Genomic DNA, 24,160 nt, shown 5'->3' on the forward strand with positions numbered 1-24,160 from the left:
CTCAGGGACTGCAGGTATTCACCATCTGGCCTGGTTAGTGTGTGTGTGTGTGTGTGTGTGTGTGTGTGTGTGTGTGTTTCTATGTGTGTGTGTGTGTGTCCCACCCAGGGCCTCGGGCATGGAAGGTTAGTACTCTATCACTGAACTACATCCCCAATCCTGTCACTTACTTTTATTTTCATTCCTGTAGAACTTTGTACAACTAGACAGGAGGCAAGACTTATGTAATTGTGTATTGAATTTATTTTGAAGGGTTTTCCTTGTCCTAACAAGTTAGGAAAAAATTGTAATAATGTGGTTTGTAGAATATGACCTGCTTAAAGGTGAAAATACTTCCATGTTACGAAAAATGCCACATCCTCTAAAGTAATGTGAGTAGTAGTATTATTCTCTCAACCAAGTCTTTTTGGAAAACTAGAACTTATTCCATTGAAGCTGTCATAACTCAAAACTTTTTGGATCTTCTTTCCTTTTTTGTGGAAAGAAACAGTACTGGCAAGATGACTAAAAGGACAGACTTTGGAACTCTGGGCTTATTGGTGTTTGATCCAACTTCTATTGCTTAGCAGTTTTGTGGCCTTCAGTAAATGAGTTTTCTCACCTATAAAGTAGGAATATCAATAGTATCTATCTTATAAGAATATAACATATAAGAAATTTAAAATATTTTTAGCATCTAGGGTGGAAATTGTTAATACTCAGAGACACAAAATGAACACATGCCAAAGATTTTATTTAATGAGAGAATCAGCAAAGTGTTAAAACTTTTTCACATGGAGATTTGACCTTATTTTCAAGAGGATAAAACTCGGGGCTGGGATTGTGGCTTAGTGGTAGAGCACGTGTGAGGCCCTGGTTCAATCCTCAGCACCACATAAACTAAATAAATAAATAAATAAAATAAAGATATAAAAAAATCAAGAAGAAATTAAAAAAAAAAGAGGACAAAACTCATTTGTACTGCCATCAATAGGAATCATTGCATAGTGAGCCAGGAAATATGCACATTATTTTAAGTTTTCTATGCCAATTTTTAAATTTTATTTTGAGACATGGTCTTGATAAACTGGCTATACACACACACACACACACACATTTTTAAGTTTGTTGGCCTCAACCTTGTGATCCTTCTGCCTCAGCTTCCCATATAGCTGGGATTATTGGCATGTACCACCACACCCAGCTCCCGTAAGTCAATTTTTACCTTTTCAGGGTTGTAAAATGACCTATTGGAAGACATGTGTGCATACTCCACAGGGAACAAGCATTCTATTAAAAGGAAATCTGGTGATCTCTTCTGCCCATTCCAAAACCTCAAATTCTCCCATGCAGAGGGTTGTCGAGATTTACAAGTTTATCTACTTAATGCATAAAGTCTGATTCATAGCAAACACTTAATCAACACTAATTATTACTAGTCCTTTCAGAATCTTCAGTATAATATGTTCCTTTAAATTCTCTCAGTTTTTTGGCCTTGTAAGGAATATCCATTTTTTTAAAAAAATAGCTGAGTTATCTGAAACCAAATCTATTAAATAAGTACAGAATATTGATTTTGCTTTTATAAGAATGATGTTTTTGATTTGGGGTACAGTGGTAGAGTGCTTGCTTAGTGTCTGGGAGGACCTGGATTTGATTCTCAGAATCTCCAAAAAAAACCAAACCCAATTAAAGAATAAAGCTTTTTAAAAAAATATTATGTGAGTACTTTCACAGCTGGTTGATCAGATATATTTAAATGCCAATTCTTTAATTCCAAATGTTCAAATAGCTAAGACAAGCTATTTGAAGAACATATTTAGAGTTGATATCTGTGTTTGCTTTGAAATTTACTCTGAAAGCTTTATGGTCAACTTTTATGTATTGTAAAAGGAAGGTGCATTCAAGGGAGGTGCTAGAGCTGGGTTGACTGGAGAGGCTGCAGCATCAACCCAGTTGATATACTCTGCTGGAACAAACCTGTATAGACCTGCAAGAGTTCTAAGGAAGAGCTATCTTACAAAGGGGACAAGCTTATAATAAGGGATGTTGTTGTCTGGATACAAGGTGTCCCTGTTAATGCAGGAATGTTTGGAGGTGAAATGATTGAATTGTGAGAGCTGTAACCCAACCAGTTCAACCTACTTTGAATGGACTGACTGGGTGATAACTGTAAGCAGGTGGGGTGTGGCTGGAGGAGGTTGGTCACTGTAGGTGAGGCCTGGAAGACTTCATCTTCCCTGCAGTTCCTCTCTCCCTTCCTTTTCTGCTTCCTGGCAGTCATGAGTGGAGTAGTGCTCTTCCACTAAGCCCTTCTGCCATGATGTTCTGCTTCATGGTGGACACGCCACAATGGTGTTGGTCCACCATGGACTGAACCTTGGAAACCATGAACTGAAATAAACCTTTCCTTCTCTAAATTGTTGTCAGGTATTTCAGTCAGTGATAAAAACCTAACATCAAGGAAGATGTAATTATTTGATGAAAATGTTCTGAAATGCTTTCAGTAGTGAGTTTTTAACAATAAAACAAAATAATAACCATGCAAAGTTAAAGTCAACGTCAATTAAACCATATCATTTCCCTTCCTACTTGGTTTTGAAATTCAACTTCCCCTTTATTTATAGATGACATATCAAGTGAGTTTTCCTTTGAAGAAACAACTTAGGAAATGGAACAGTTCACCTTCTGGTTTTAGGAGATAACATCATCTCCCCTGTGCAGCTTGGCATGTGCATGTCAAGAGCTGCCCAAGAAGGTGCGAAGTCCTGCCACTCAATGTAGTCCCTGGACCTGAAACAACTACACAACTTGGGAGCTTCCTAGAAATGTGGAATCTTGGAATCCATTCCAGATCTTCCAAATCAGAATACATGTTTTTTTTGTTTTTTTTTTTTTTTTTTTTTTTTTTTAATGCTAGAGATTGAACCTAGGGTCTCTATCACTGGTCTACATCCCTCTCACCACCACCTGAATCTGCATCTTAACACGATCTCCTAGTGATTGATATACACATTAAGACTTTATTGGGCTGGGGTTATGGCTTGGTGGTAGAGCACTTGCCTAGCACATGTGAGGCACTGGGTTCGATCCTCAGTACCAGATTAAAAAATAAATTAAATAAAGGTATTGTGTTCATCTACAAGTATCTATCTATCTATCTATCTATCTATCTATCTATCTAGAGACTGACTTTATTTGTTGAGTACCAGGGGATTAAACTAAAGGGGACTTTTACCACGGAGCTGCATTCCTAGTGCCACTTATTTTTGAGACTGTGTTTTGCCAAGTTGCTGAGGCTGGCCTAAAACTTGTGATCCTCCTGTCTTAGCCACCATTTTGCTGGGATTACAGACATTCACCACCAGCAGGGTACATTAAACCTTTATAACTGTTCTAGATTATAGCCCAGGTTCCTCTCCTGCCTGCTTAATGCTACCATGGGGAGCTTGAGGAGGAGGAAAGTCTTGGGTTGATCTCAGTCTTAACACTAAATATCTGCTTTGTTTTCCACCACTTAATACCAGCCCTGCTTACTTACTGCTGTGTGGACCAAATGGGATCCAACAAAGTCCTACATGACCTGGGTCCAGCCTGCATGAGCCTACATGCTGTTTCTTCATTGAGATTCTCCTACATCAACAATCTGGTCACCTTCTGGTGAGTTACTCTGTTTTAATTTTCTGCAAGGCATTTATAACATGATTTGAAAAGGGACAAAGTCAGACATATTCAGGATTGTAACCCTAGTGCCTTGATCTGTGTCTGACATACAACATGCTCAATGTGTTTAAGGAAGAGTTGGTGAATAAAAACACTCTGGAAAACATAAAGCACTAGAATAATATCAAATGCTTTTATCCACATAAAAGCTTCCTTGCTATTACCTATTGATTTCTCTTGGAAATAAGAGCAATATTCTACTGATTATTCCCCAGTCTATATTATCTAAGTGAAAATCTGTTGACTTCATTAAGCAAGAAAGACTGGAATGCAGATTGCTTTTTATTAGGTTTCAAGGTCGTAATTCATTTGTTGTCTGTATCTCCTGCCTTTAGGTATCATTGTGTGACTTTTCATTCACATTAGGTCCATTTTATTCATTTCCATGGAGAAAGGGAAGAACGTAAAGGAGAAAAAAGATACTGCTAAAGTCACATTATGGGACAGCTGATGCTGCTCTGCTCAGACACTTTGCCAAGAATGGCCAGATGGCTGAAGGCTGGCCTGGCAGAGCTGCCTGAGGCTCAGGAAGGGCTGCAAGTCAACAGCCAGATCACACTGCATGAAACCACTAGCTGAGAACTGGTCTGAGGTTCCTTCTGCCATGAACCTCAAATGTAATAATGGCTTATTGGTTTAGTTGTGATTTTCAGTTAAGCATGACAGAAATTGGTTTTAAGTTCAATACTGGAGGTTCCAAAGGTTAGTTCACACAATCCAATGACATATTATAGTAGACCACAGCTGTTTTCTTTAATCTATTTAGTTCTCTTACCAGAAAGGTTTAAAGAACTCTCCTATTGTCATCAGTTTAGGGCTAAATACATCCCTCTGATCATAGGTAGTGATGCCTTTTTATGAATACACTATGAACAACAACAGCAAAAAAGCCACAAAGAAAAAAGTGCACAAAGCGACAGCATATTTATTTGCCTAGTTTTCAGAATAAACAGAGCAATGGCCCCATCTGCTGATACTGTCTAAAATGGCAGGAAATGAGGATGACGTTATAGCAATATTAAGACTCCTGCCTTGACTTCATTTCAATGCCAAAGTGATTCACAGCATTGCTGACAAAAGTCTGCTATTTGGAGAACTATTTTGATATTGTTCTTAGGCACAAAGTGAAGAGAGGTTTCTAATATTTCCTAGGATTCCATGTTTCCATGCTTATTTTTAAATGAGCTGTACTGCTCCAGAAGCAACGAGAGGTGCAATGGTTTTATATCGGATCAAGTGTTGTGAGCCCTCTTCCAAGTCAATCACATAGTCTCTGAAAAAGGAGGGAAAAAAATTTTAGCTGCAGAGATTAAGCTGGTTCTCCATAGCGAGGAGTATTTCCACTGAGAAAGACACATACCACTCACCTCTGCTCATCTGTTTCTGGTTCTACCAGTATGTTTTCTTGTCGTTCTTTCACTCTCAGAAACACATATGAATCTAGATCTGGTTTTGGAACTGCCGGAAAAACAATAATACAATCAGAAAATGTGTAGCTAACAAGGTTGATTTGGGAAAAGTCACTGGGGTTAATAGTACCGAACATCCCCCTGATGAAAAGCACTGCCAGAGGGTGACACAAGGAGAGATCTGGCTCCTTATAGCCAACACTCATTCAGTAACTAAGTATCTATAATGTGTAGGGAATTATTCTATTTAGTGGTTCCCCTAATCCAAAAAAAGATGTATTCCAAGGCCCTCAATGGATGCCTGCAACTGTGAACAGTACCAAATTATATATTTCTTACTATACATATCTATAATATGTATAGAAATAAAGTATAATAAAGTTTAATTTATAAATTGGACACAGTAAGAGATTAACAGTAATACAAGAACAATTATATTGTAATGAAAGTTATGTGAATGTGATCTCTCTCCTTTAAAATATATATATTTTTTCTTTTTGGGTGGTACTAGGGATTAAACCCTGATTTTATCACTGAGCTATATCCCCTGCCCATTTAGTTTATTTTGAGACAGGGTCTTGCTAAGTTGCCTACATTGGCGTCAAACTCGCAATCCTCCTGCCTCAGTCTCACAAGTGACTAGGATTACAGGGAAGTCTCACCATACCCAGCTTCAAAATCTTATTCTACTGTATCTACCTTTATTGTTGTAAGGTTGTGAGATGATATAATGCCTAGGTGATAACATAAAGTGAGGGGAACGACTTAGGTATTGTGAGGCAGTGTTAGGTTGCTAGGTAAGGATTATTTGAACACAAGAGGTGTGTGACAGTTGATTTGATAAGTGAGATTTCATCATGCTAGTCAGAAAGGCACACAATTTATTTCTAGATTTTTCCATTTATTTATTTATTTCTAGATTTTTCAATTTATTATTAATGGATTGTGGGATATAACAAAAGCTAAGGAAGGAATATACATGAAGTTTTAGGAGGGAGTGTTTAAAGGAGAGATTAAAAAGCTTGGGTCATATGGTGACAGTCTTGAATGTTAGACTAAGGAAGTTAGGTCTTGTAAGTGGTCTTTCACTGATCAGTTAGAGGTTAAGAAACTGCTGCCCTCCTGCTATCACTACACTAGCCAACATTTCCAATAAGTGCCCGAGCTGGGCTGATCCACTCTAGTTCCTCATCTCCTAGAGTTCCATTAGTACCTAGAAGACTCAATCAACTGCAGGGTCCAGAGAAGCTAAGGATACTTTCCCATTCTAAGAGTCCTTCTTAGGTTTCGTACTACCCTTGGTTCCCTTATCTACGGAAAACTAGCTCCAAAGTTCTAAGGAGGGTCCCTTGGGCTGCTTAAGAACTCTGGGCCTATTAAAGAAACTCCAACTTCATCAGAGTAAATTTGGCTCCACTGGGGAGTTTCTGATTTTAGAAACACAGCTTGGGTTTCAAAAAGTCTACCCTTACTCTGCACTTGGGGCCCAGATGTTCCAGAGGCTTTAGGAAGACTAATTAAGGAAGACCCTGATTTTATCAGGGGAGGCTAGTTCTGCCATGCAGCTTCAATTCCAAGAGCCTGGTTTTTGTCCTTGGAAGTGATCCAACATAAGCAATGTGTATCTTAGGAAGTGTTCACCAGTGTGAAGTAGAAGTGCTGGGGACAATGGCTAGATTCAGTTCTAGGAATTCATATGCATGCCCATCAGCAGTCTCTCAGCTGATGTGATCAACTGGATAAGATAGCACCAGGAAATGATTGGGAATATTGCCTTGGTCTACTCCTGTTCCTGCAAGGTGTAGATAACCGTGACTGACCAAGGAGGGAACTGGAAATGCATGGGGCTTTTTGTTTCCCTTGGGCAGGCTTGCAAAATGACTGATCCAGAATTCAACAAATCTGGTAGGGATTTGGCTTGCTCCTGGTGTTATGGACTAAATTGTGTTCTCCCAAATTTGTACTTCAGAATAAGACATGTCTGGAAATAAGGCTTTTAAGGAAGTAATTAAATTTAAACGAGGCCATTAGGGTAGGTCCTAATCCAGTCTAAGTGGCATCTTTATATAAAGAGATTAGGACACAGAAAATGATATTAGTGACCTTAATTTTTTCAGTGTTGAGGACTGAATTCAGGGCCTTCACTCCACTGAGCTACACCCCAGACCCATATTAACAACTTTACAAATGAGGCCTGAGGGAAGACTGGTGGTGTAGCTCAGAGTATAGACCTTGCCTAGCATGTGCAAGTTTTTTTTTTTTTTTAATAAAATAATAGGAGATTATTTTATTTGCCCCTTCCCTTCTAACATGTGAGGAAACATAGAAAGCACCTCCATGACACCAGACACTGATTCTGCTGGTGCTTTGATTTTGGACTTCCCAGCCTCCAGAACTGTGTGGCTTGGACCAAGATCCTATTCTACTGCCACAGAGATTCCAGTGCAGCACCCAGGTCAGGTCAGGGAAGAGATGGATTTTCAAGGCCTAGCCATACTTGTGGCCATAGTATACCAAGCTTAGCTTGTGAACAAGGTGGATTCCAATCTCCTGGAGAACTTTTTTATTGGATCTGGAAATTTTGCCTGACAAGATCCTGCTCAAGATACAGCAGATTAGGAAAGACTAAGGAATTTAGATTTCACCTGTAAGCCAGAGGTGCCTAACTGCTTCATCCAAGGTTAGGTGTGCCTAACTCTCCTTCCTCAGCTCAGCAGACTTCAGGGGGCAGTGTGAGGGCTTGGGCCAGAGATTTGGCCAAGCCACCTTTCCCCTGGCTATTTTCCTTTTCCTGTTTTTTTTTTTTTTTTTTTAACCAGAACCCTTCTTTTCTCTTCTTTACTGCTTGTCTACATTCTTATTTTTTCAAATTTGTGAGAGTGAAGATGAAGATTCTACTCTCAGGCACCTGGAGGTTATTTAGGATGTATAATCTGGCACCTTGACCTTGGTGAAAGACAGGGTTTTGCTTACCTGCCCTTAAGAGGTCCACCTTCTGCAGGTTGGGAGGCATGTGCTTTAAGGCAACATTTTTAAGATAGGCCTCTGTGTGAGCCATGTACCTGAAATACACAAATTCAAATTGCTGTGGCACACATGACTGGTAGGAGTCACCCTGGTTGTCAGATAGCAATGGATGAGGCTCTGGCTCTGTGGGGATAACCACCAAAACTTGTGCCTACAAGCTGAAGACAAAGGCAGTTTCATGCTTCCTGCTCACTCACTCTTTGGCAAAGGCAAACTCCTCTGGAGAAAGGCTGGAAGACTCTCCCTCAGGTCGCATTTTCTCCTTCTCAAGGATGTGAGGAAAAAACTTCTCTATCTGTGAGGATAAACAAAAACCATGAAAATATCTGTCAGGATTCAAATGTCAAATATATCTGCTTGCTGAAAGAAGTTGGAGATAGAATCTGATAAGGGGTTGGGGATGTAGCTCAGTGGTAGAGTGCTTGCCTGGCATGTATCAGGTTCTAGGTTCAAACCCCAACACTCATAAACAAAAGGAAAAACTTTACAAAATGGCAAGACTTCATGGTTAAAACTCCTTTTTGTTGTTGTTGTTTATTACTCATTCTGGTCAGTGTACATCATTGTGGTTTTAATTTACATTCTTTAATGGCTAATGATGCTGAGCACCTTTTCACATAATCATTTGCCACCTAAATGTTTTACTTGATGAAATATATGCTAAAATAATTTGCCATTTTTTCACTGCATGGTTGCTTCCTTGATATTTTAGAGTTCTTTATATGTTCTGGATACATTGTTTATCACTTCTATGATTTGCAAATATTTTCTTCCAGTCTATAGCTTGTTTTTTCTTTATCTTATTGGTTTCTTTTGCAGAATAAATGTTTTTTTTTTTTTAATATTTATTTTTTTTTAGTTTTTTTTGGCGGACACAACATCTTTCTATGTGGTGCTGAGAATCGAACCCGGGCTGCACGCATACCAGGTGAGCGCACTACCACTTGAGCCACATCCCCAGCCCTGGAATAAATGTTTTAAATTTGGATGAAATCTAAATTATCTCTTTTTTTTTTGAGATGTTTCTTTGGTGTCATATCTAAAAATTCTTTGCCAACCCCAAGGTAATATAGATTTTCCACCATGCTTTCTTCTTAAAGATTTCTACTTTTGGCAGGGCATGGTGGCACATGCCTGTAATCCCAGCGGCTCAGGAGGCTAAGACAGTAAGTTCACAAGTTCAAAGTCAGCCTCTGCAATGGTGAGGTGCTAGCAACTCAGTGAGACCCTGTCTCTAAATAAAATACAAAATAGGGCTGGGGATGTGGCTCAGTGGTTTCATGCTCTTGAGTTCAATTCCCAGTACCCCCCCCAATTTATACTTTTACATTTTTATATATACATATACATATATATACATATACATATATATATATACATATACATATACATATATACATATACATATATATACATATACATATACATATATATATATATATATATATATGTATATTCTATTTCAAGACAACTTTTACATAAGGTATGAAAACTGACTTTTTTGCATGTGGACATCCAATTATTCCAACACCATTTGTTTAAAAATGTAAATTTTCTATATACAGGGTAAAAATGGGAGTTCATAACCCACTTGAATCAAATGTATGAAATATGATATGTCAAGAGCTTTGTAATGTTTTGAACAACCAATAATAAAAGAAAATAAAAAAATAAATTTTCTTTACTGAATTTCTTTTACATCTTTATCAAAAATCAATTGATTATTTGTATACTTATTGGCTCCACTCCATCCACTGATCTGTTGTTCCATAGGTTCACCAATACAGACTGTCACAATTACTGTGGCTTTATCATACATCTTAAAACCAAGTACTACACTTCCTTTATTTTTTCGTGGTTTTGGCTATTGGTTTTGGGATAACTGATATATTTTCTAATAAGACTTATGCTCTGGTCTTTAAGAAAGGAGGTTTCCAAAAATTTGAGGAAAGATAAAGGCTCTAAAAAAGAAGACAGTTAAAGAGAGGAGGAGGCTTTCATAAAAGAAAACCTGAAAATACAATTGTAAATGATGTCAAAGAAGAAAAGGTATGACTTAACATTTTAATATAACTGCACAGAGTGTTCTATGAGCTGAAATACAAACACTGTAAAGATGTATACAGAATACACAAGTAGACATAACAACAACATTTAATTATAAGACTAAAACCAGAAATGAAGGCTTGAAAAAAAATGCTAAGAAAAACAAACAAACATCTTACAACCAAACAAACCAAAAAGCTAAAAGCTACAAAATGGTGTATATCCAAGAACTGGGAAAGAACTGGCCTGTGGTTTGTGCTGTTATTTTTGTCAAAGGAAATGTTCTTTGGAAGTAGGAAATTGACAGTGGTAAGCAGGAAATAAAGGCCAAGAGAAAGTAGCACTTAACTGTTTTTAAAGGACAGTAAAAGTCTTTTGGCTTGGACCAATTATGTTCTGGGATAAATTAACATATGTATGGAGTTTATGCTTATAAAACCTTTTCTGTCATATGTAAATTTCTACCACATCACTTAATGTACTAAAATATGTGTAGTTTCATGATCTTAGAAGAATCACTAAAATCAGAAGGTGCTGTGAAAGATTAGAGATAGGAAAATTTCCTGATTTTTCAAAAATGGAAAGAAAGTGCTGCATCTTCACATATGAACTAGTGGCCTTCTCATTGATAAATGGCAGTATATTAAGACGGATAATTTTAGAGAGACTTATTTGTCTTTGTGACAGTGGAGATTGAACCTAGGGCCTCACATATGCTTACCACTGAGGTACATCACTAGCCTGAGAATGGATAATTTTAAAAGGCTTATGAAATAAAAAAGATGTAGTTAACATGAAGATGATTTACCTGACCAAAATAGGGAGAAAAGGGGGTAAGTGGACTTGTTGGGAGTAGGAGGCACATCTGCCTCCCTGTCCATCTACATCCCTATCTATGCATACCTGCCTATCTATCTGTCTATATAGTACTAGGGATTGAACCCAGGGGCTTTCTATCACTAAGCTAACATCCCCATTCCTTTTTATTTTTTGAGACAGGATCTACATTACTGAGATTGGCCTCAAATTTGATCCTCTTGCCTCAGCTCTCAAGATGCTGGAATTACAGGTGTGAGCCACCATGCCTGGTAATATATGTACTTTTAAAATTATTTACTAATGTCTTTGTGATACTCTTATACACAAATTACGAACCTGGGGTTGGAGTGATAGTATAAATTGGGAGGTTCACAAATGGTTGAATACAGAATATTGATTCCAGGCTGGGAATATAGCTCAGTTGATAGAGTGCTTGCCTCACATGCACAAGGCCCCGGGTTCAATCCCTAGCACCACACACGCACACAAAAAAGAAAAAAAAAATTGGTTCAATGGATAGATGTCAATATATGTATGGAGTTTACAAAACAGAGAGTTTTGTAAAATCTCTGGTGAAATACTCTTACATTGGCTCAGTCTTATTAATGAATGATATTTTTTATGAATATACATAAAAATTGCTAATGACATAAAGTATTAAGAGATGGCTAATACATTAGGTGATAAGGTCAGAATCCAGAGATTAGGGAAACTGCCTGTATGATTAAGGTAAATTTTAAGAAGAATAAGTATCAAAATCTTACATTTGAGAGTCAAAACCCAAGCCATACAAAGACAGGATGGTGACTAAGGGGTGATTATAACTTAAACATTTTGGAAGGGGTTAAATAAGTGTGGAATGAGCTTTGCATGATGTCTCTGTCAAATGTGCTAATGTGACAATGGGTGGTGGTATTACAATCAGTTCAATGTCCAGAGTAACAGAAGTGATCATCCTATTTAACAAAAGTGGCCAAATTTCAACTGGGATAGTTTATTTAGTTCCATGTAGTATAATTTGAGAAATATGAATCTTTTTAGAGAAGAGACCAGGAGAGTAAATGGATTCAAATGGTTGAACTAGTTAACCAAGATAAGACTTGGATGAGATTTGTGGGCTGTCTTCAGATATCTGAAACACTCACATGTATTGTGAGTATGTAGAAAAGAGAATGTATTGATTTCTAATAACTAGACAAATGGAAACAAGAAGAAATCTCAAGAAAGTAAGAATTTCAAGGGCTAAAAAATACATCGTACAAAATAATATTCATAATTTCACTTTTATAAGTTAGATGACTATAGAGCTATAGTAGAATACCAAGCTTTCATGGTCCATTTGACAGATGTAAAAAAATTTTAAAACTAGTTTTCTCTAGGCAGTATTTCCTATTCAAACAATGTGAACCACTCTATCATTATTACTCCCTCATTGTAACTTCATGGGGCATCATCCACATATCAATAAACAGACTAGAAAATATATATGGTGTCCCTGGGTTGTACATCCAATCTTTCAGCTATATTTCCCAGAACAATCTCTTGCCTTCCTTATTCTTTGGCTACTTTGATGTTGGGCTCTTAATAGCATCTTCAGGCTCTGGACACTCCTAGGCCCTGTCCTAATTCTCCCTGGGGCCTTTATTATAAACTTTATTGCCTTAATGCCTACAGGTATCTCTATGTCAAACCTTCATGAGTCGACACCGCAAGTAGCTGCTGAGGACATAGCGGATCCTCTCCATTTCCATTCGATGGATACTGACCTTCAGATCCCCCTTTTTGGCTCTCTTGAGATTTTCTTCCTGTTAAAGGAGGAACTAAAGTTTATTTAAAACATAATGTTCAAAGACTAAAAACCATCAACACCAGCAAAGTTGAGGACCCAAAGACTGTTTTAGACAAAGGAAAACAAAAAACTCTTATACATGAGTTCTTATTTTCAAGTTTTTTGAGGGGTGATAGAAATTGAACTCAAGGCCTCATGCATAATCTTTTAATTATACAAATAATATATGACTACAGTCTTTATATATAAAGTTTAATCAGTACTTAATTACTTTTAGAAAGTAACCATTTGAATAGAATCTGAATATGGCCAGCCACAAAGGCTCTGAACTCCAATATAATCACAAAGGAAATTTTACAGCACATAGAAGGAATGCCTAAAAGCTTTATAAAGCAGTATAAATACCAGTTGAGAAACTGTAGAATAATCACATTTTAAAACTACTCTGAAGTTGATAATACTTAAACCCAGATCACCTAAGCAAAGCAGCATAAACTCAAAATGGTTGTAGAGGTCAGGCAGGTAAAGGAAATGAGCAAGGAGGGTAGTCAGGGATTGTGGAAAATAGAAGAGCCTGATAGAAGTGGGTAACAGCCCGCTCTGGTCAACTCTTCTCATGTGGAAATGTGGGATCAACAATGACAGGTCTTTAGACCGTTCATAGGACGTTGACAGGAACTTTCATGTTTTGTAAATATAAGTAACCAACTCCAATATAGCCAACAAAACAGGTTTTTTTTTTTTTTTAAATCAGACTACAATCTCTCACTATGTTTTAATTTTCTCATCCTTTGTAACCCAGAGACAAGCAATTCTTACCATGTGATCTAGTTGTTCTATGACACATTCTACAATTTCAGACTTGCTTTCTAGCAGTTCAGGGGCAAACTTTTCATTCATCCAAGCCTAAAAAACAATGTAGAGAAATGTGAGGGTCATTTATAATGGAGAAAAATAATCCAGTGGGTCAGATCATAGATCATGAAAATCATAGATGTCACAAACAAAGAAAGCTATTTGCATATTAGTTGGAAATATTAGGAATGCTCTGAAGACAAAGTATGTTTAAGGATGGCTCTTTTATGTTTTCTTTTAGTGGGAAGGCTGTGCTTACAACCTTTTATTAAAATAACAAAAAAATCAGTTCACTTCAGTTGTCAGCATAAGTTTTGATGAGAGTAACGCCACCTGGTGTTCTAGCAGTACTGTCATCAAGTAGCATTAACACATTTCTACTTCTTCACCAGCTACTTCTCCCACCAGGGGGCACTGACTGTCACCTATTTTAAGAGACAAGTAACCTTATGTGAATCTACACCTCTTCATTCCTAAAGCTCTGTGCACTTTACAAATACTTTTCACTCATCATTATAATATCTGAGAGGAAGTGGCTATAATACTAATAGCTCCAAAGTAGAAAGGATCACAATAGAAATGGATAAGTCATTTATTAAGGTTTTAGAGCATGAGGTTAAGTGTTTAATTTACGACTCAGAACCAGCTGCTTGGTACACTTTGCAGATTACCAAAGGCTTGGAGAACTGAAATATACATAAGTGACCAAGGAAAGCTATACTTACCTTTCAATTACAGGAAATTGAGTTTTAGCATAGCTCAGAATTACATGTCAACCAGACTCAACCTATTTTTTTCTGATGTCCTGAGTCTCTGCTTTCCCAATTACCATCATTACAACACATTATTAAATGCTGGGTATTGCTACAGTAATAATTTTTTTTTCAAGTGCTTGAGCTTCTGTAAGTTTTGTAGCTATATAATTTTTTTTGTGTGTGTGTGTGTACACACACATGCGCTGAGGATTGAACACAGGACCTTGTGCATGTGAAGCAATATATTAACACTGCACTACTGGTACCCCCTCAGAAAAGAAATATTTAACACAAAGAAAAATGATATCAACATTTGTGTGTATATAACTTTATTACAGAATAGTGTCATTATTTTAAAAGTCCTTGTGTGTGATGATTATTTCCTTAAAGATAATCATTAGCTGACATTTAGTGCTTAATTTTTTTTATAGTTTCACTACATTTGTTTGCATCAATACATGTTCTTCCCAGCCTTTTAATAAAAGCACTGGGAAGTGCTTTGGAAGAAAGTGATAATCCTTGTATAGCACACTGGGGTAAAATAAAGTGAATTTGGGGAGATCTTTCAGTTACATTGTGAAATTATGATAATATCATCATTAGAGAAATTTTTCTAGTAGTATAAAATTTTCAAATAAAATCTTTCCAAAGTTTATAGTGAAAAACTTGTGTTTGAATTCATGGTCTTTAAAAAAATAATCAGGTTCTATGTTTGCAGTGGCTATATCTGGTTCCTGCTCTGCCCCTGCTGCCAATTTTTTTTTTTTTTTTCTGGTGATGAGAATCAAAACTCAGGGCCTCGTACATGCTAGGCAAGTGCTCTACTACTGAGGCACACACACACAACCCTGAGCAGAATTTTTAACAGCCTGTTTATCATCATTATGGTTGAACTGTGTCCCCCTCCAAAAATCATATGTTGTCTGGAGTATAGCTCTGTGGTAGAGGTCTGGCCTAGCATGCATGACACCCTGGGTTGGATCCCCAGAATTGCAAATCAAACAAAATCATCAGAAATGAAAATCCATATGTTGAACTTCTAACTCCTAATACCTTAGAATATGACTGTGTTTGGAGACAGGGTCTTTTTAAAAAGTAATTAAATTAAAATGATGTCCTTAGGATGGGCTCTAATCCAGTTAGACTGGTATCCTTGTAAGAATAGAAAATTTGTGATATAAGAAAAACTTTTGTAAAGCAACAAGGTAGACCACTTTAAAAAAAGTTTATCAGTGAATTTAGTTCAAATATTTTTTGGTATTTATGTATGTTATGAATTTAGCAATAGCAACAACAAGCCTGTTTCAATTTTTGTGCTTTTTTAATTTAAATAATTTTAATGGATAAAATTAAAAATATAAATATTTATGCAACAAACTTTTATGTATATATTGCATGATGTTTATAATGAAATAAACATATAGCTCTTCAAAAAAAAAAAAAAAAGAACAGAAAATTTTATCACAGACACACACAAAAGAGAGACATGAGAGTAACCTACAAGACTATGTGAAGACATGAGAGTCATCTTCAAGCCTAGCAGAAAGGCCTCAAAAGAAACCAACTATCCTGGTATCTTAATCTTAGTATTCAGAGTTGAGAAGATAGAGTTCTGTTGGTTAAGCCACCCAACCTCTGTTATGTAGTCCTAGCAAACTAATACAATCATTAAAAGGAGAAACACTGCACTGTAGGCAACACCTTTTAAACCACTGTTTACAGGCATTCATCAGTATGCCATATATGTTCCTAGAGCTATGTTCATCAGTGGCCCCATCAGATTGTTCTTTTAGACTGTGCTACACAGCACAAGTGCTTCTATTTGCTACAGTAGCAGCAGCATGTTCAGGTTGTGGATCACCTCCTTGGCAGCACTTGGGACACTGCAAGAGAACATCAAGCAAAAGATACAACTCATATGCACTGCCAAGTTGTAGCTGTGCTGTCAGATCCTGCTGTCCTCAGGCTGCTTTCCAAGGAGTCCCTAAGGATACCAAAAAGAGCATGCAGCCTAGGGCTCCGGCTGTCCAAGGGTGGAAGGATCAACACGGTGAGGTACCTGTAGCATATTACTGTATAAATGGCATTACCCAAGATAACAAGCTTTGCCTTAAACAATAGTTTTGTGAGCATGTGAACTCTAAACAAATGGTTTCTTCTGCAACTGGTATTTTTCTCCTCCCTCCCTTTTTTCCCCAGTGCTGGAGGTGGAACCCTGGACATCATGCACACCAGACAAGTGCTCTACAACTAGGGTATACTCCAGCCCATGCAACTTGTATTTTATTGTTCTAAGTTATTTTCCTGAGAGTTATCCATACTATTGCAGAAGCTCTTTTTTTTTTTTTTTTTTTTTTTTAAGGTTTCCCAGATGATGAACTATTTATTTACTTATTTATTTATTGTGATCCTGGGGACTGAACTCAAGGCCTCACACATGCCAGGAAGTGCTAAACCACTGAGCTATACCCCCAGTCCTGCAGAAGGTCTTTTACTCTTTTTCATTATTGTTTCTTTTTTTCCCAATGTGCAATTTTTTACCAGTTGTTTTGTTGATGAATATCTGGGCTATTTTCATTTTTAACCATTGTAAACAATACTATGAACATACTGTGCACATCTCCTAGTGTACATGTGGAAGCTTTCTCTAGGTACATACCTGGAAGAGTTATTGGGCCACAAGGAATCTGCATCTTCAACTTTACTAGACAGTAACAAATTATTTTCCAAAGAGATTGTACCAGTTTGCACCTCCACTGAAGTACATAGGTTGCAATTTATTCTAAATTCTTGCCAGAGTTTACCAAAAAGAGCATGCAGCCTAGGGCTCTGGCTGTCCAAGGGTGGAAGGATCAACACTGTGAGGTACTTGTAGCATATTACTGTACAAATGGCATTACCCAAGATAACAAGCTTTGCCTTAAATAATAGTTTTGTGAGCATGTGAACTCTAAACAAATGGTTGTACCTTTTTTCATCTGTGCCAATCTGACTGGTATGAAATGATCTCTGATCGTGATTTTAATTTTCATTTTTTTAAATATTTTTTTTAGTTGAGATGGACACAATATCTTTATTTTTATTTGTTTATTTTTATGTGGTGCTGACGATTGAACCCAAGGCCTCACAGGTACAAGGCAAGTGCTCTACCACTGAGCTACAAACCCAGCCCCATAATTTCCATTTTTCTGATTACTAAAAAGCTTGAACAATGTTTTTCATATGCTTATTGGCCATTCTGATTTCTTATTCTGAATGAAAACCCCTGAAACAATGTGCAAAATTCTGCTTCGGCACATATCTATGTGCATTTTTATATATTTTTTTATATATATATACGTATTATTTTTACTGGCCTCTGAAAATGTTCTGTGACATAAAAACAGACTAAGGGGCTAGAAATATAGTTCAGTTGTTAGAGTGCTTGCCTTGCATGCACAAGGCCCTGGGTTTAATCCCCAGCACCACAAAACAAACAAAATAAAACAAAAAACAAAAAAAAAACCAGATTTTTAAGAATCCCTGCAAATGGCCAAGGGTGTAGGTTAGTGGTAGAGCCCTGCCCTAACATGTGTGAAGCCCTGGATTTAATCCCCAGAGTCACACATACAGCTTGTCACTCATGATATGGCAGGAAAGAATGAAGAATACTAAACTTTTAAACATGAGAGAGTTCTGGAAAGGCAGTTAAAGAGAGAGGGCAAGAGTAAGGCAGCAAGTGCAGTGAATACACAGCACAGGTTGGGACCACTGGTGTAGCTCACTGGTTGAGTACGTGCTTAGCATGTATAAGGCCCAGAGTTCAATCCCTACCATGTTTTCGAGTCAGAGAGATCTGAGTTCTTGTCTTAGCTGTGGTCTTACTGTGTGACCTTGCTTAAAGTACTTCACATCTCTAAACTTTAGTTTCCACATCTGTAAAATGGAGATAATAATACTTGCCACAAAGGGTAAGGAATACAGTTACTAAGAGCTACAATTCAGTGAGGGTTTTTCATGTATCAGACAATATGTATGCAGTTAATCATTACAATGACTCTATGAAGTAGTTACTACTATCATCTCTATTTTATAGTTAAGGAAAGGGCTTGAGACAAGCTATATAACTTGCTTAAGGGCACATAATAGACTAACAGCATGAAGGGATTTAACTCCTAACTACCAGAACTCCTAAACTACCAGAGGCTCATGAGAAGATCTTTGTAAAGAACTTAATACAGTTACTAGCACACAGAAAATACTCAATAAATCATTGACATTTAATTAGAAAGAAATAACTCAAATTATCTTAAAGAGTTGAACTACAGAGTATGACTCAAGAAAATATATGGGAGGAAAAGAAAGAATATGACCATTTTTTTCCTTAAAGAAGGTATTTCAGCATTTTCTGGCTAATTCAGTCATTCTTCAGGGAAAGGAGAGGTACTTCAAGTGACTTGGGTGCAGAATTTAAAAGTCTAAAGTACACTTCTACAGTCCCTGTAAATACTAAGTAGATCTTTGTGAAATGTTCTATGAAACATACCCAAAGATGTCCCCTAATAACCTCCCTTGAATATCTGGTTTGATATTATGAGATTTCTAACAGAGGATGTCCTCTACTTTCTATTTTTGTGCAAGAATTCCATTTCCTCATATTTCTAATCAGTGACACTTGCACAGTTGATCTAATTTTAAAACCTAAAATTGGAACAAAGAGATTCTGTTTGAAATGCTTACCTGCTCCAGCCTTTCAATGAGCTCTGCAGGAGTTAGGACCACCTCTTCACTACCCCCATCAGAGTCTTGTTCTGTTAGATCCAGTTCCTCTGCCATCCTCTCTGAAACCAGAAATCTAGTAACACCAAAACAAAACAAAACAAAACAAAACAAACAAACAAACAAAACAATACATTAAAATAACACTAAAACAATAACACTAAAAGAACCAATGGAAAGGTGTTTTCCATTTGCAAGAATAGGCTACTAGGTATCTGAAGATGAGAAAAATTTATGGGATTTGTAGGAGCCCACTGGAGGTGGCTAGGGATCTCACACTGACTTTTTAATATCTTGCCTCTTTCTTCAAATCTTAGGTATCAGTTTCTCAAAGAGGTCTCCCTTAAAACTGCTTCCACTACGTATACCTTGAATTAAACACCTTTCACACTAAACGGTAATTATTCTTTGGTCTTCCCTTTAGTGGTCCTTTGCCTCCGTGGTTGTATTCATTTTAGTTGAAGTAGGAATCCGCATCTGTCCAGTGCCTGGCATTTCCAAGCACTAGGTATACAATCACCTGTACAGCCTGTGCAATCAGCACAGTGCTTGACTCGCAGCCCGCACTTAAACATGTTGGAGAATCAATGCCTAAGCTTTAGTTTCCACATCTGTAAAATTTCCCAGAGGCACAAGGTGCAGCGACATGAGACTAGTCGGTGACCCCTTAAGAGAGAGGATGGTGAAGCGGAGATAACTCCCCGGCGCCCCAAGGAAACTGAGAACATATTCCTTCCACACTTTTCTCGGTGTCACCAGTACAGACCATCCCCTCCCCCAACACATACACAGAGGTCCCACTCGCATACCCACTCGGGGACTCAGAAAGCAGAGACACTCCAGAGAAGCAGGAGGTCGGAACGCGAAGATCGTGGGGAAGCAGCTGGGGGTCTCCCAAGTAGCACCCGGAAACCTAAAGGCAGTAGAACGAATCGTTTGAGGCCTTCCCGGGACGTACCCAAGGAGCTTCCCAGCTCCCGCGCCACCTTTAGAAACTTTCCGCCCAGGCAGAACGTCACCACGCACGGGCGGCGCTAACCAATCATGGCGCGGAGAAAAGAGACAGGCATTCCCTGTCCCCGCCCACAGGGGGGCGGGACGAGGATTCGCTCAAAGTCTAAGAGCCCTGACGGAGGCTGACTCTCTGGTCCGCAGTTCTGGCGGACAAACCCAAGGGTCTCCCAGAGGGGACGCAGTGCTTTGGGCTCCTTAGTCTTTGCCAGGGCTTTAGCTGTGATGAGCACATGTTTTTCTAAAACTTTACCCTAATGGTTCTTGAACCCAGATTTTTAGGCTAGTGACGCAAGACGGCCAGCAACAGCTGGGAACCTATGAGAAACGCAGGTTCTCAGGCTCCACAAACTTACTGAATCAGAAACTCTGGGGCGTTTTTCCAGATCCTCCAGGTGATTCAGATCCAGGTGAGGTTTGAGAAGCATTGCTTTAGATAATGCTTTCATCTCAGCTGCGTGACTGATTTTGTTGACGTGTAGGGGAAAAGAAGGATAGTACTATATATTTTTTCCTTCGGGTGATGTCATTGTTTTTTGTCAGAATTGATACTTTTCTCTCTGCTTTTATTTCCTGTGCAAGCTTCTGGCTTCCCTAGATGGCCCTCTTTCCCATCAATCTGAAGACTCTTTGGGTATTTTCCTATGTCATATTGATTAGCTAGAAAAAAGATTGACTGATTGACAAATTGATAGTGTCTGCCTGATTACAATCATATTATAAACATCACAATAGAATATGGCAGGTGAGAGAGTAGGCATATATACATGGTGCTGTGGAAGAAGGATTTCCAAGAGAAGGGAACTGTTTGCACTGTGTCTTACAGAATGTGTTTTGTGAATGACAGGTAGATGACTTTTTAAAGGTTCGTTTGTTTCAGTGATTTTACAACACAGCAGTTTTCAGTTGTGGCAAATTGAATTTTCCAAAGATAGCTTCTCTGATATAGATCTCTCCCACAAGCCCTTCTTACAGTGTGACATTGATAGGTCTCCATGAAGAGGTAGGGAGTCTATGTTCTTGTCTTTTTTTCTTTTTCTTGTGGTGTTGGGGATTGAACACAGGCCCTCACACCTACTAGGCAAGTACTCCACTACTGAGCTATACCCCCAGCCCTGTTTTTGCCTTTTAACTATGGGAAAACCTTTGCAATTGCTTTGACCAGGATCCTCTGGCAGAAGTGATGTTTCATGGTTTCTATGACTAAGTCATAAGAGGCCATGCAACTTCCACCCAGTTTTTTTTTTTTTCTTTAGTCACTGGGGAACAAGTCTGGCTACTCTAGAGCTGCTTTGCTGGAGAGCCCCTGTGGAGAAGGAGAGAGAGAGAGAGAGAGAGAGAGAGAGAGAGAGAGAGAGAGAGAGAGAGAGAACCCTATAGTCCAGACGCCCAGCAACCCCAGCAATTCCATTATCCAGATGTTTGAGTTGACTGAGCCTTCAGATGATTCTACCTTTCAGGTTTGAAAATATTCCAGGTAACATGGAGGGGTGCAGAGATAAGCTGCAAAACTCTGCCAGATTGCAGATTTGCAAGCAAAATAAATGTAGTTCCAAGGTCCCATATTTTGGAGTGGTTTGTTACAGAGCATTAGATGACTAGAACACTGGTCTTTGATCATAATTCCATTCTTCCATAAATATCATTAACACAAACATTTCAATTCTTTTTATTAACATTCCTTAAGTGTTACAAATTTGAATTTAAGCACAGGTAACTTTTCAATACAAGTGCCAATTTCTCAGACTTCACTTCTCTGGAATCAGCTGCATTCTCCAATCTCCCACTGATTCTCGAGAGTCCATCTTCTGCTTCCTTATTTAACAGAAGTATGACTAAACAAATCACTCCTCTGGGCTTCTGTTGCATCGTCTATCAAGTGAGAAAATATGTGTATGCCTGAAGGCAGAGGAAGACCAAAACATTGGGAGGACCCCTTTCACATCTAAGATCCTTGACTTCAGCTTAAATTCACCAAATAAAATAAGTTTGCAGAGAAGTCTGGCTACTCTATCTACTATGTAAATAAGCCTTTAAAGAAATGGAAAGAAAGAAAGAGAACATAGACAACTAATTGAGGGAAACTGCACAGACTTTGGTAAAACTCTTGGTCAAGTGGTACTATGAAGTTTAGAAGGGTGTGGGAAAAGACATATCTTTATGTTACATTATGTAGAATTAGGAGAAAAACCAGGAATGTCTGGTTGATTGGTACTCAGTGTCAAATTTTTTAGACATAAGCGCATAACTATAAAATAGATCTCCATAACATACCTCAACGTTGTAAAAGCTATAGATGCTAAACTGAAGGCCAATATCATTCTAAATGGAGAAAAATTTAAAGCTTTTACTCCAAGAATTGGAACAAAGATTCCCTTTTTCACCACTTCTATTCAACATTATCCTTGAAATTCTAGCCAGAGCACTTGGACAGAAGAAAGAAATTAAAGGGATATGAATAGGAAAAGAAGAACTCAAACTATCACTATTTGCCTACAACATGATTCTATATTTAGAAGACCCCAAAATTCCACCAGAAAGCTTTGAGAACTAATAAATGAATTCAGCAAAGTAGCAGGATATAAAATTAACAGCCATAAATCAAATGCATTCCTATATATCAGTGTTGAATCCACTGAATGAGAAATTAGGAAAACTACCCCATTCACAATAGCCTCAAAAAAAAATAAATAAACTACTTGGGAATCAATCTAACAAAAGAGGTGAAAGATCCCTACAATGAAAACTATAGAACACTAAATAAAAAAATTGAAGAAGACTTTAGAAGATGGAAAGATCTCCCATGTTCTTGGATAGGCAGAATTAATATTGTCAAATGGCCATACTAACAAAAGCATTATACAGATTTAATTCCTATTAAAATCCCAATGACATTCTTCATAGAACTAGAAAAAGCAATCATGAAATTCATTTGTAAGAATAAGAGACCTAGAATAACCAAAGCAATCCTTAGCAAGAAGAATGAAACAGGAGGCATCACAATACTAGAACTTAAATTATACTACAGAGTTATAATAACAAAAACAGCGTGGTAGTGGCATCAAAACAGACATGTAGACCAGTGGTACAGAATAGAGGACACAGAGACAAACCCTCATAAATACAGTTATCTCATATTAGACAAAGGCACCCGAAATATACATTGGAGAAAAGATAGTCTCTTCAACAAACGGTGCTAAGAAAACTGGAAATTCATATGTAGCAAAATGAAATTAAACCCCTAACTCTCACCCTGCACAAAAATCAACTCAAAGTGGATCAAAGACTTAGGTACTAGAACTTAGGTACTAGAACAGAGAACTAATAAGAGAAAAAGTAGGCCCAAATCTCCACCTTCTCATCTTAGAAACTGACTTCCTTAACAAGACTTCTAAAGTCCAAGAAGTAAAGTCAAGAATCAATAAATGGGATGGAATCAAACTAAAAAGCTTCTTCACAGAAAAAGAAACAATCAATAATGTGAAGAGAGAGCCTACAGAATGGGAGAAAATCTTTGCCACCTACACCTCAGATAGAGCATTAATCTTCAGGATATATAAAGAATTCAAAAAACTTAACATAAAAAAAATAACTCAATAAATAAATAGGCTAAAGATCTGAACAGACACTTCACAGAAGAAAGAATACAATCTATCAACAAATATATGAAAAGATGGTCAACATCTCTAGCCATTAGAGAAATGCAAATGAAAACTACACTGAGATTCCATCCCATTCCAGTCAGAATGGCAATTATCAAGGATACAAGCAACAGTAAATGTTGGTGAGGATGTGGGTAAAAAGGTACACTCATACATTGCTATGGGCAAATTGCTATGGGCAAATTGGTGTAACCACTATGGAAAGCAGTATGGAGATTCCTCAGAAAACTTGGAATGGAACCATTTGACACAGTTATCCCACTCCTCAGATATACCCAAAGGACATAAAATCAGCATATTGCAGTGATGCAGCCATATCAATGTTTA

General features: G+C 37.7%; 1 protein-coding gene and 1 long non-coding RNA gene across 4 annotated transcripts in view; one reads left to right on the plus strand and one right to left on the minus strand.

The window, feature by feature from the left end:
• The window catches only part of LOC143397602 (uncharacterized), a 28,359-nt gene extending 17,063 nt beyond the window's left edge, over nucleotides 1-11,296 (plus strand). The window contains exons 2-4 of the long non-coding RNA XR_013091180.1: nucleotides 3,507-3,639; nucleotides 8,998-9,066; nucleotides 11,184-11,296. This is a non-coding gene — a long non-coding RNA (uncharacterized LOC143397602). The remainder of the gene's footprint in view (nucleotides 1-3,506; nucleotides 3,640-8,997; nucleotides 9,067-11,183) is intronic.
• Nucleotides 4,605-20,147, minus strand: Gins4 (GINS complex subunit 4). Of its 3 annotated transcripts, none has more exons than XM_076853818.1 (8): nucleotides 19,974-20,147; nucleotides 19,122-19,236; nucleotides 13,612-13,698; nucleotides 12,695-12,808; nucleotides 8,336-8,433; nucleotides 8,085-8,173; nucleotides 5,070-5,160; nucleotides 4,605-4,975 (listed from the first exon to the last, which is right to left on the minus strand). In XM_076853818.1, exons 2-8 carry the CDS (start codon nucleotides 19,215-19,217, stop codon nucleotides 4,879-4,881), a joined length of 672 nt encoding a protein of 223 aa, XP_076709933.1. In that variant the 5' UTR covers nucleotides 19,218-19,236; nucleotides 19,974-20,147; the 3' UTR covers nucleotides 4,605-4,878. The 3 variants fall into 3 exon arrangements, with proteins under 3 accessions (XP_076709933.1, XP_076709932.1, XP_076709934.1); XM_076853817.1 differs by having other exon boundaries at nucleotides 19,970-20,147; XM_076853819.1 differs by having other exon boundaries at nucleotides 20,119-20,133.
• Between the last annotated feature and the right edge of the window lie 4,013 nt (nucleotides 20,148-24,160).

Source organism: Callospermophilus lateralis, chromosome 4, assembly GCF_048772815.1.
Source record: "Callospermophilus lateralis isolate mCalLat2 chromosome 4, mCalLat2.hap1, whole genome shotgun sequence".
Taxonomy (NCBI): Eukaryota; Metazoa; Chordata; class Mammalia; order Rodentia; family Sciuridae; genus Callospermophilus; species Callospermophilus lateralis.